This window comes from Gadus chalcogrammus, chromosome 14 (assembly GCF_026213295.1).
Source record: "Gadus chalcogrammus isolate NIFS_2021 chromosome 14, NIFS_Gcha_1.0, whole genome shotgun sequence".
Lineage (NCBI taxonomy): Eukaryota > Metazoa > Chordata > Actinopteri > Gadiformes > Gadidae > Gadus > Gadus chalcogrammus.
In genome coordinates, this window is record NC_079425.1 from 8,696,647 (window position 1) to 8,709,976 (window position 13,330).

Below are 13,330 nucleotides of genomic sequence, written 5' to 3' on the forward strand. Positions count from 1 at the left end.
TTACTCTTTGTAGGGAACAAAGAATGACTATTATGCTGCACTGGCTGTGCTTTTATATGGTCCACTGTAGTAATATCGGTTATTTGAAGGAGGTTGTTGTTTTGTACATGCAGCTACAGCTCGTCAGGGATGAAATAGAATACGTATTGCTGAGTTGATACTATAGATATAAATTAAAGATTTTACCTGATACTCTCTGTCTGTCTGTCTGTCTGTCTGTCTGTCTGTCTGTCTGTCTGTCTGTCTGTCTGTCTGTCTGTCTGTCTGTCTGTCTGTCTGTCTGTCTGTCTGTCTGTCTGTCTGTCTGTCTGTCTGTCTGTCTGTCTGTCTGTCTGTCTCTGTCTCTGTCTCTCTCTGTCTCTCTCTCTCTTAAGAGCTACGTGAGTGGTGTACATTTGCAACATCAGGCTGTGTGTGTGTGTGTGTGTGTGTTTCTCCAGGGCGAGCAGTGCAACATTGTACCAGATAATGTGGACGACATTGTGGCAGATATTGCCCAGGAGGAGAAAGAAGAAGGTCTGAATCACTGGTCCTTCCCCAGCCCTCTTCCACTCTCACTCTATTCATACGCCCCCCCAGTCACTCCAGACCCTTATCCTTTCATCTCCGGCTGATTTATTCTCGCTCTTTTTTTTTTTTCTTAATCCTTACAATAGCCGTAGTTTCCAACAGCCACGTCCAATACTTCATCTCTTTCACTCTCTATCTCTCTTTCTCTCACGCTCTGTTTTCTGAAACCCTCCAAACTTCATATTTGAAGATAGCAATGTTCAAACATCAATCTCTCGCTCTCTTATCTTTTTTCTTAAACTTTACGAAAATCGTGTTTGACGACAAAAATGAATCCCTCTCTCTGTCTCTCGCTCTCTCCCCCCTCTCTCTCTCTCCCTCTCGCTCATATCTCTGAACCTCGTCCGCCCGGGCAGACGACACACCGGAGACGTGCATCTACTCCAACTGGTCCCCGTGGTCGGCATGCAGCTCGGCCACCTGTGAGAAGGGCAAGCGGATGAGGCAGAGGATGCTGAAGGCCCAGCTGGACCTCAGCGTGCCCTGCCCACACACCCAGGACTTTGAGCCCTGCATGGGGCCGGGCTGCAGCGATGAGGGTGAGGGCCCGGGGCTGACCTGGGAGTTGTCAATCATGTTCACAACAATCATGTTCATGTCTTTTGTAATGACATAACATTGTCAATGCAATTTTTTTCTGTCACAATGTCAATGATAATTATTACTGTCGCAGTTGATGGATGAATTGCCCTTGGTGTGAACAGATTTTTTATTTGATCTAGTTATACATGCTAGAAACCAAAAGGGTTGTAGGATCTATAGCTACGTTTATTGTGTAAGCAGGGCCAAAGTCTCTATTTTCTGGTTTGCACAAGCATGCGCTGCTATTTTCAGATTTTAACAGCAGATTCTCTATTCTCTGTTTGAGTGGTTGTTGCATTTGTTAGCATTTCAGAGTTAATGTTTTGATTAATTAGCTGACACTCTTAAAGGTCAGAACTCTTTTCAAAATGAATGTTGGAGTCAGGAAAACAGAAAGCACCCATTGCTCATTTGTATATCAAGCACGTCTAAAGCTACTGGCATGGCCGTTTGAAACAATCAAGCTTTACATTTTATTATGGTCCATGCACAGAATCCCTCATGAATTCGGTACCAAACAATATTCCTTACTTACTATATCTCTGTGTAGAAATGTCATGTGACTGGCAGTAATGTTTTGGATGTTGTTGCATGAAGCATATACAATGTTCAGCAGTGGCAATGATCAATAATCCTTATAAATGCATGAGACAGGGAAAGGTCTCACAGTAACTTTACATCATTCGTTGCCCTTTACAAAACTCTATAAATAAATTGTATGTCCTTCTATTTAAGGTAAGATGGAATACTATCATTGACAACTGTAAACAAGGATGCTGTTAACACTCAAAACAACGCAAACTAAAAAATGGTTAACAGGTTAACTACTTATGTCAGCAGCGAGCAATGAGAATGCTGTATGCATGAGGTATCTGGGTCCCAGTTTGTCAAACATCACACAACTATCATCATTTTGGGTTGCCAATTTATTCTAGCCCTTGTTTTAATGTATATCTATGTCAGATTCAGGAACACACCATTAGTAAGGGGCAGGTATAAAAAGTGGTGACGGTGTTTGATTTTAATTACATCGGTTTTGGTAGGAACCAAGGTATATAGAGTGGTGAGTGCTTGTGTTTTTAACAGCTGATTACAGTGGCTTTAGTAGGGACCATGGTATATAGAGTGGTTAGGTTGTTTGGCTCCGAGGCACAAGGATCTGGGTTCAAACCTCAATGTCTGCAGTCATACCTGTAGGCATCCTAAAAAAAGATACAATACACATACTCATTCCCCCCTGGGTGTGTCCTCCTCCAGCCGACGCGTCCACCTGCATGATGTCCGAGTGGATCACCTGGTCCCCGTGCAGCGTCTCCTGTGGTCAGGGCGTGCGTTCCCGGGAGCGCTACGTCAAGCAGTTCCCCGACAACGGCTCCGCCTGCTCCATGCCCACGGAGGAGACCGACAGCTGTGTTGTCAACCCTGAATGCAGTGAGTTCCTCCATCTTTACCCCCCCCACTGGTACTGACCCTCTGGTCCATTGATTATCTGCCAAAACTCTTTATTTTATTCAATGATAATTGGGTCTACAGTTTTTAGTATGGGCCTGTGAATATAGAGTGGTGAGGGTTTTTGATTTTAACAGCTGATTACAGTGGCTTTAGTAAGGGCCAGGTATATAGAGGGGTGAGGGTGTCTGATTTTAACAGCTGATTACAGTGTTTTTAGTAGGAACCAAGGTATAGCGAGTGCTCAGGTTGTTTGGCTCTGAGGCAAAAGGATCTGGGTTCAAACCCCAATGTCTGCAGTCATACCTGTAGGCATCCTAAAACAAGATACAACACACATACTCATTCATGACGTATCTAAAATTCTTAATGAATAAACGCTAAATTGCCGTTTACAGTACAGAACACACCTAGATAAGAACAACAAGGGTGTAAAATGAATTACTAAAATAAATGAATAAATGGAAACAGTTGAATGCTGAAATAGCAGTTAAGTTAAAGACATGCAAACAGCCACTACTTGATTACCTGGTTTGGAATCCTTATATAGTAACCTCCTACTCTAAATGAGCCGTACATAAATACCTCAAACCGAGCATGACTTCCAGCTGACTGTTCTTCTTACGCCCCGCGCCTCACCCCCCCCCCCCCCCCCCCTCCCTCCCAGACCCCAGCAGTTGCCTGGTTACCGAGTGGGGCGAATGGGACGCCTGCAGCGCTACATGTGGCCTGGGGATGAAGAGGAGGGAGCGCATGGTGAAAATGCCCCCTGCTGATGGATCTATCTGCAGCGCGGAGGTGCTGGAGGTGGAGAAGTGCATGATGCCAGAATGCCGTGAGTGATGACATCGTCACCAGCCACCCCCACAGCCCCTCCATCACTCTGATGAAACCTTCGCTCACCTGACTCTAGCTGGTTAGCCGAATAGGAGGCTCGAGTGGGGAGGCTAGTTGGTCCCCCTACCGGATAAAATGACCTTCTGGTTCCTAGTGTAGAGTAAGATGCCTCGACCCCTACCTGCTCTTTCATTTCATGGTAGCACTTTACAATAAGGGTACATTAATTAACCTATAAGGTGACATATTATACCACCAGGTGTGAGTGTGATTAGCCGTTATAAGCCGTTTATGTTAACAGCACACCTGGTGGTATAATATCTCATCTTTAACATTTAGTGCAGTAATAAGCATTATTATATAGCATTAGCCTAACCTTGAGGTACGGGTTAGGATAAAGGTAAGGGGGTTAAACCTTACCCTAACCCTATTAAATAATGTATAAAATGAAAACCTTAACACCATAACCTTATTTGACATCCAATTCAACACAAATTTATTAATTCCACTTGGGGCAATTAGTTACGAGCAGGCTGTACACAGAGAAACATGGTCACATACAACACCATGAACACTATTCTCACGTGATATTTTGATCATTAATTAACTGTTAATTAACTGCTAGTTAATGCTTATTACGGCGTTAAGTCAAGTTAACTAAAGGATTATAAATGTACCCTTATTGTAAAATGTTACAAATTACATTGATAAATAACAGTGAATTCCTATTATTAAAGCTTCTTCTAAATGACTAAATCTAGACCTTTGTCATATCACATTAGTCTCGTGATACCAGGATCTAGAAGGTGGTTCACATGGACCAGGCTCACATTAGTCTCGTGGTACCAGGATCTAGAAGGTGGTTCACCACATGGGCCAGGCTCACATTAGTCTGGTGGTACCAGGATCTAGAAGGTGGTTCACCACATGGACCAGGCTCACATTAGTCTCGTGGTACCAGGATCTAGAAGGTGGTTCACCACATGGGCCAGGCTCACATTAGTCTCGTGGTACCAGGATCTAGAAGGTGGTTCACCACATGGGCCAGGCTCACATTAGTCTCGTGATACCACCATCTAGAAGGTGGTTCACCACATGGGCCAGGCTCACATTAGTCTCGTGATACCACCATCTAGAAGGTGGTTCACCACATGGGCCAGGCTCACATTAGTCTCGTGATACCACCATCTAGAAGGTGGTTCACCACATGGACCAGGCTCAGCCTTTGCTTTGTGATGACCCCTGCAAATTCTCATACTATCAGAATCTGGACTGCATAATTTCAGGCAGCGGGGGAATGCGTTCTCGCTCTCCCCTGATCTTTCCCGTCTGATCTTATCGTAAGATTGATCAGGGTAATGTCTATGAGGCTGGTCTTTCATTTCATGCACACACACACATGCACACACGCCACACCCCACACTCACAGGCACACGTACGCGTACACACACACACATACATACAGACACACAACACTTTTACACACGCACACGCACACACACACACACACACACACACACACACACACACACACACACACACACACACTGAATGAGGCTGACGCTGTCTGCGCAGACACCATCCCGTGCATGCTGACTCCGTGGTCGGACTGGAGCGACTGCAGCGTGACATGTGGGAAGGGCCTGCGGACACGGCAGCGCACGCTCAAGTCCCCCGTGGAGCTGGGCGAGTGCACCGAGGACCTGGAGCAGGTGGAGAAGTGCATGCTCCCCGAATGCCGTAAGTCACGCTCATGAACACGTGCACGTGATGTGTGTGCATGATGATCACAATGGGCTGCGCTGTTATGATCATCACGATGATCCCAGTGAGCTGTCGTGCATTGATGATCGCAATGAGCGATGGATTCATGATGATCACAGTGAGCGGCGGTGTCATTCGATTCCCATCCTGTGCATAAAATACAAATACTGTATACATGAGAGAGAAATTCAACAGAGTCTATCGAGATGCTAGAGTAAATCTAGAAACTCTGAGCTCACAACCGTCTCAGCCTGTTTATAAGTAGGGGCAGTTTGGGAGAGATCGATCGCTGTCTATTTCTCTCTTACAACTGTTCTCCCCCTGTTAGGGTGGAATAGACGTTTGCCTCACAATCTCAAACCAACAAAGTAATGAAAGCAAGGGGACCCAGCCTCTAATCCAGTGGTTCTCAACTGGTCTAGACTTCGGACCCGCATGTGTCAATAGTCATTAAATCATCACAAAGAAATGTATCCCAATATTGCAAATTTGTATTGTAATTTTTAAACATGTACTGTCAAAAAAATGGAGCAAAGGAAAAGCTTAAGCAATTTGGGCTAAACTCCCATCAAAAAGTAAGCAATCGAAATATGTAATATTAACATTAAAAAATGAGTTGCATCAAAGGCTTCTTTCTAAAGATTGTTTGCCATAGGCTCTGAGACCCACTTAAAAATTACCCACCGGTGGAGAATCATAAGTCCGCTCCATCCACCTCCCCCTCCTTCCCCCACCACACAGCCACAGACTGCCTGTTGACCGACTGGACCGAGTGGTCCGACTGCAACAAGTCCTGCGGCAAGGGCCACATGATCCGCAACCGCGTGGTAAAGCTGGAGCCCCAGTTCGGCGGGGACCCCTGCCCCGAGACCGTTCAGAGGAAGAAGTGCAAGGTGAGGAAGTGCAGCCGTGGCCAGGGCAGCCCGGAGGAGAAGAAGAGACGCAAGGAGCAGCGGGAGAAGAGAAGGAGCAAGCAGGGAGGAGGCCGCGAGGAGGTCACCACAGAGCACCCAGGTCTGGCGCTTTCAAGGACTCTCCTCCACTGTCTGAAGTATAGAAAACTTGAACTTGGAAACAAAACCGTTTCTAACAGTTTAACTCCCCCTCTTTGCCCCCCTTAATGTATGTTCCCAGGATGTAAAATGAGGCCGTGGTCCAGTTGGACGGACTGTACCAAGCTGTGTGGCAATGGGATCGAGGAGCGCTTGATGACTGCAAAGCGGAGGTTCAGGAGCGCCCAGCTTCCCAGCTGCAAGGACAGGAAGGAGATGAGGGCGTGCAACGTGCATCCCTGTTAGGAGCGCAGAAAGAGGGGACGAGGGGTGGAACTATGGAGGTACACAAAAATGGCCCGGGGAAGGAAAAGAGTGGGGCACAGTGTCACCCGGTGATCCAATGCACTCAATTTAGGGCTGAAATGGCACACTGTTGAGTTGTATTGAGTTTGAATCCAGTGTGGATCTTGAAACTGTTGCATTTTCTAAAAATGTTTGAAAACAGTGGTTCATTGTTTTTCTGCAGTTGGTTTGAATTGCCAAGAAAGTTGAATTGAAAACCATAACAACAGGAAGAGGCAAAGTAAATGATCCAGTGAGTCCCGGATTCAAACCATACTGATTCTATTGTTGTACATTTAAACATGCTCTTTCACACACACACACACACACACACACACACACACACACACACGCACACGCGCACACGCACACACGATTCCTTTTCAAAATTACTGTAAACTTGTTGTGGTAAAATAAGCATTGAATAATGCTGATTATGAAATATAAGTTAATTAAATAAGATAGTACTGTTATACCCTGTGGTAATCTCTGTCCGTCGTGTATGTTCCAAAACAGAAAGCACAGCCATTCCAGTATTTTATAAGCCTTCCAAGTAACTTCCTTTCCAGGAGACTAAAGGGCCCTCATGACTTTTTACCTAGTTATTTGACTGTACATGTAGACGCCCCACCTTGGAAAAATTATGGTTTCACAGCATTCTAAAAGGAGTTTCTTATTTTTAGTGTGAATTTTTTGATAAGAATGACGGATTCTTACCAAAGTCATGTGTAGATGTTTTCTAGATGTTTCCCCTTTCCTTATCTTTACTCTTTCCCTCTTAACATATTAATATTTTTGAATATTATCACCTTTACAATAAAAGTAAATGTGACATCTTGTCAATTGGATGTGTCCTGTTTTGTGAGACGTTCATGTGTTGCATATTTTCTGCCACTAGATGGAGTTAGTGGATATAAAAGAGAAACGTAATATATCACAAAGGTTCTTTAGATGTATGTATACAGTAGGTAGGCCTCTCTGTTGCTTTGCGTCAGACTCAGTTCTGACCAGGCCCATTTTCTTGGGCACCTGTAAAAAAAAATATGAACTTAGTCAAGTCAAGTATTGCAGAAATAATATATAACTTGCAATATGTTATAACTGAGGTATTCACAATAATCTCTGCAGAATAACCACAGGGGGGCACTAAAGGCATGTTCATATTATGTAGGCTACTCAACTAGGTTTTCTTTTTCAAGCACTACCGAATTACATTTATTGTCCTATAGAAAATGTGCAACAGATCATTTTTCAACAACTTTGCACAATCATTGTTTTGGATTTAATTTACATTTGTGCGTTAATTTAGATAAATGTACAGTGGTAACTCAAAGCTAATTTGGAAAGGGATAAAACAATGGGGATTGGATTGTCTAAATCACAGCAGGATTCATCGGAATGTATCCTGCTGTTTTACCAGGCAGGTAGTTTGGGGCATAGGGGTGAAGCACACCCCCTATTACCACGCCATTGTTTCCATGCCAACCACCCGAGGGAAGCCTACACACTTCACAGACACTGGCAACTGCTTTTTATCAATGTAGCAATTAAACTCGCATAATGGCACGTGAAATAACGCGTAGCAGGAGGAGTGAGCCAACTATGATGTTTCTCCCGGGTTAGCTGTCAGAATGTCATTGCATTACTGTGGTCTAATGAATTAGCAAGATATACATGAAAGAGTACTGTCTTAAAAAAAGGAGAAACAAATTAATCACGAAGCCGAAAATTCCTCATACATCTGTAATTGCATTTTTATCTCGACAATATCGATTGAAAGGTCACTTTGTTATCTACGGTGATGGGTTTGTTTGTTTTTTAATCTAAATCAATGACTGAACAATGGCTAACTACAAATGAAGCTTTAACAAACAAAGACAAATTAATTGGGTGACTCATATCAGGCGCAACTAATGGGGAAATGAAACCGGGCTTATGCTGCACAGCACAAGAGAGGGGTAGCTGTTGGGATTACTGTGTCAGAAGTCCTGAATGAGTTTGTGCTCTCCACAGGATTAGTTCACCAGGTTCTGCTGTCCCTTTTCCCCACCGGGTTTAGCTGCTGGGACTGTGGGGATTGAATGTTCTCCACAGGCTGGAACGTGATGAATTGAGAAAACAACCCCTTGATGGTCTGATTCAAGAGTGGGGGCAGTAAAGGCTGATATGAAGGCCCTGCACACATCTCGGAAAGGCATTGGAACCGCGCTGAATTCATTTTCTTGAAGATGGTTGGACCAATGGAACACCGAGTGTACATTTGCAGAAAGGTGTTGAACGGTTGGCAGTCAGCTTGCAGGAATAGAGTGAATATCGGCACGGAAAGCCCTGTGAATTGGCAGACGTGGATGAGCTGGGAAGGAATTGCATTCTGCTGGCCATATATCCTGGAGGGGGGAGTGAGTGAGAGAGAGAGAGAGAGAGAGAGAGAGAGAGAGAGAGAGGAGAGAGAGAGAGAGAGAGAGAGAGAGAGAGAGAGAGAGAGAAGAGAGAGAGAGAGAGAGAGAGAGAGAGAGAGAGAGAGAGAGAGAGAGAGAGAGAGAGAGAGAGGGTGAGAGAGAGGGAGGGTGAGAGAGAGAGAGAGACGGACGTAATGGAACCACATGTGGTGTCTGCCTAGCTTGACAATAATGATGAAGAGCCCCTGTAGATGGAGCTTGTACATTGTTACTGTTGTTTTTCTTGGTGCTATGAGAGGAGTGATTGGCAGCTGGTTGAAGACGAAGATGATGACCAGCATTACAATTCAAGAGGGCCTGTACTTGGCGATCCATTGCCCAGCAGGCACAGGTTTGGCACTAATGCAAAGGTTGTACCCTCGGGAAGCACTGATCGAGGGGGTGATGGGTAGAAGGAACCCATTTTTGGTACACAGGGTTCAGCATACTGCATGTTGGGGGGTTTCCTGTGGGGTTGGACAGCTCAGAGTGATGACACAATCAGGAACACCATTCACTGACGTCCATTTGTTCCAGCCGGCACGTGGGATATGCATATATCCGACTATGTCGATCAATTGAGCCTTGGAGATGGGCCCAAAGGCAGAAGTCATTAGGGAAGTGTTAGTTCTCCACTCAGGTGATCTAGAGTCAATGCATTGTCAGAGTCGCACTGTATTTCCCTACAGACCAATACAACAGATGATCCAGCCAGGTAGGCCAGGCCAGCCTTGATGTTCTCCCCCATGGCCTTGGTTCTCAAAGCCAGAGAGGGAATTCAAGTATTGTCAAGCTTCAGGCCACAGTCCACCTGCTACCGAGTCTTTCTTATCGTTGAACTTCAGACTGTGAGTGTAACGCTGTTGCACACAGGTGTTGGACTCAAAAGCACGACTCATGATGACAGGCCGGTAGAATCAGAAAGAGTTGTCTTTACTGGAGTCAATGGTTCGGAACACGGGTAGGCAGTAATAGTCAGGGTAAAGGTACGCAAAGGTAAGGCGGAAGAAGAGTGGAGGGGTCGAGTTTAGGTCGAGAGGATATTCGATAGATCACTAGGATATAATGGTGGGACGCTGGACATGGAGGAACTAAGACATACTGGCACAGGAGGAGGGAAGCACACTGACTAAATACACTAGCAGGGAAGAGGTAATGAGGGACAGGTGAAAACAATCAACACAACAGAACGATTACTGGCGGGAAACCCAGGGGCATGGAGTGATGTATATGGAATGAGAGCGAGAGCGAGTGATGCAGAGTAACAGAACATAATGACAGAGTGAAGGAACCAAAGACTACTTATCATAAGGAGCAGGGCGAGACGTGATGCTGAGATCATAGTCTCAAGAAAAGGGATTTAGGGGGATGAAATGGCTTATCCCGACAGGTATGCAATGAGCATTAAAAAATAAAATAAAATAAAATGTCTTCCTTTTATGTCACACTTTTACTCGCATGGACGTATGAAATGATATACATATAACAATGTAGGCTCCTCCTCTGAGCTCAGCAGCTTTTCATGGATCCCTGCAGACTGGGCAACACATAAAGATAAGCCATGCGGAGATGAAGAAGAGATCACAGAAATACAACATGGCTTATTAACCAGAGGGTGAAACTTGTCCTCCTAATTCATGCCACATGGAAGGCATTCAGACTATTGGCGTATGGGGCAAAGTCCAAACTCAAGAGAGAGACAGAGCAATATGTAAAACAATGAAAAACGAACCAGGCTGTGACAGATTCAACAGCCGGTAGATCTCTAGATAATTAATAGCTAGAGTTCTACCAGAAATGATGAACCCATTCTGCCTCCTGTGGTTTGTTGATGTTTCCTTTGATGTTGTGTGCTTTTTGAAAGCTTAATGCTGAAGGCAAATGTTAAAAGGATACAAACACAGAGACTCAGTAAAGGACTCAGGAGGTGGATCACCATTTCAATATGTTACAATTAAAGAGAACAAGGAGTACATGGACACAGAGGAAGCCAGAAGTCATTTGTAGGCCTTACATAGAAACATCATGTATGTGAATAGAACATAGAGGATAAGAAAAACTTTATAGAAAAAAATACAAAGAAACAAGCAATGTCAAGCATGTAGGAGAAATGACTAAACAATGACGTTTGATAATATATCTCAATAGTAAATGTTTAAGCAGACAGGACACCTGTGATCTGCATTTAATCATCATGAAGTCAATGAATGAATGCTCATAAATTTGACTAATCTTAATAAAAAATCGCTTTACCTTGGACCATCTGCTATTTTACATCTGTTCCTAACTAATTGTTTAGCAATGACAGTATAACAATTGTGCATTTGTGCACAACAAATTAAATGCAACTGCATGGCTATGCAACGCTTAGCCGATATCATAATAAAGCAGGTTAAAGCCCTGATATTGATGCTTGTAATGCATGAGAGACCCCACAAATAACCCACAAGCAGACAGATCAATACGATGGCTGTGCCTGCAAAGAGTCTTCAACACAAATTACTTTATTATAACTTGAGACCTGCTCTAGGTACACTATATAGAATACTCAGACAGAATGTAATTGTATTCTTAATCACAATGTATTTATTTTTCTGTAAATTGTTTCATTATTTTTCTCTTAAAATATACCATGGTTTCTTTCTTGTTTTCTTTTTTTGAAAGGTGCAACTTACTTTCGGAACGTGCTCCATGTGACTCAATGGGGTTCCCAAAGCTAATCGTCAGTATTCACCGTGAGACGTTTGACATCCCCTCCGTTTTACTCACAGAGGAACCTCACCGTGTATGAGCTAAAGGCTTTTAGACCCAATCATCTGGTAACACCAACAGCGAAAGCCCCATTCAACACGATGCTAAGAGCAACATCATCAGCTACAAAGCCTTCTCCCCACGAGGCCTCTTCAAAGTGTATGATAGTCAGGTATGCTTTCATATTAAATGACCTCTTCTAGTTGACCTGATCTTTTTCCTCTAATCATCCATTAATTTGCTTGGTTCCTCTATTGATGATACCTATAGGTGCTATAAGAGATTAGGAATAGCCAATAAAGGCACAATGGGAAACTGAGGTTATTCCATCGTTGTTGGGGAAACCCATTTCCCAGGAATTCACTAGGCAGTAATGTGAAATTGACTGGCATTCCAGCGTTGAACCAGAAGCTTGCTGTGGTGATTCGGTTGCTGCTACCTTATTTGTTTTGTTTCATTGAATTGAGAGAAAGGGGAAGTGGACATGATTAAAGGAATGTGTGTTCATTGTAGATTATGCTGTTTTCCGTGCAATTGAATTGTCTCTCACACTATGAGTGTTGAACAACGTTCCATCTTCTCTTTATTGCATGTTTGTAAAAATAGCCATATTACTTTCTGTTATATGGCTATACTTACCCCAGTCTGCTTCTGACAAGCAGACAGGGTTCACTTTTTAGGCTAGGAACATTATGATTTTTATTCATTCCTATTTGTTCTACTAGCTGTCAATGGAGACAGAGAGAGAGCACTAGAGAGGGAGCACGCGAGAGAGGGTGTGAGAGAGAGAGCGTGAGAGAGAGTGAGAGGGTTGGGGGAGGGAGAGAGAAAGAGAGGGGGAGAGAGAATAGGAGAGCCAGAGAGAGAGAGGGCGAGAGAGCGCTTAACTGAAAGAGAGAGCTTGAGGTGTTGGGATTCAGTTTTAGATCCCCATTGTTACCATGACAACGTGGCTTTCCCAATAACAACGGCTGCTAGCCCATACCTCATCCATTTCAAAAGGTGGTTGAACGGTTTTCCTGCTAGTTTAGTCCTGGAGATGGAGTCAACCATTGCCATTGCTTTGTTACCAGACCGAGGAAACTCCTCACTGGAGCAAAATGCCATCCTCTCCGCAACTGCTTGCGTTCAGTCATCATAATCCATTGATTTTCACCAAAGACTTGGTGAACAGATACATTCACATCACAGAAGGAGATTATTCCCATTTGTGTGGGATTTTCCCAATTACGGGAAAAAATACGTTTGTCTTTAGAACAGGGTTGTAGATTGTAGTCTGTCCATGTTTACACATTCAACCATATTCAATGTGTGTACACACACAAACACTTGTACATAACCACACACACACACACACACACACACACACACACACACACACACACACACACACACACACACACACACACACAAGCATACACACACACACACACACACACACACACACACACACACACGCACATAAACACGCACGCACACACGCACACACACACGCACACACACACGCACACACATACACACATACAGAGACACACGCGTACACAATGGTACTGTAGATATGGCGTCGTGCTGAATCAGATGCCACCACCACGCATCCATCTG

At 44.1% G+C, this 13,330-nt stretch overlaps 1 protein-coding gene across 1 annotated transcript in view; it reads left to right on the forward strand.

Annotated features, from left to right (window-relative positions):
* Nucleotides 1-7,331, forward strand: part of spon1a (spondin 1a) — a 48,807-nt gene extending 41,476 nt beyond the window's left edge. The window contains exons 10-16 of the mRNA XM_056607810.1: nucleotides 441-516; nucleotides 927-1,109; nucleotides 2,410-2,583; nucleotides 3,269-3,436; nucleotides 5,014-5,178; nucleotides 5,944-6,216; nucleotides 6,337-7,331. Coding sequence (XP_056463785.1) covers nucleotides 441-516; nucleotides 927-1,109; nucleotides 2,410-2,583; nucleotides 3,269-3,436; nucleotides 5,014-5,178; nucleotides 5,944-6,216; nucleotides 6,337-6,500 — 1,203 coding nt within the window. The 3' untranslated portion in view covers nucleotides 6,501-7,331. The remainder of the gene's footprint in view (nucleotides 1-440; nucleotides 517-926; nucleotides 1,110-2,409; nucleotides 2,584-3,268; nucleotides 3,437-5,013; nucleotides 5,179-5,943; nucleotides 6,217-6,336) is intronic.
* Nucleotides 7,332-13,330: the final 5,999 nt, after the last annotated feature.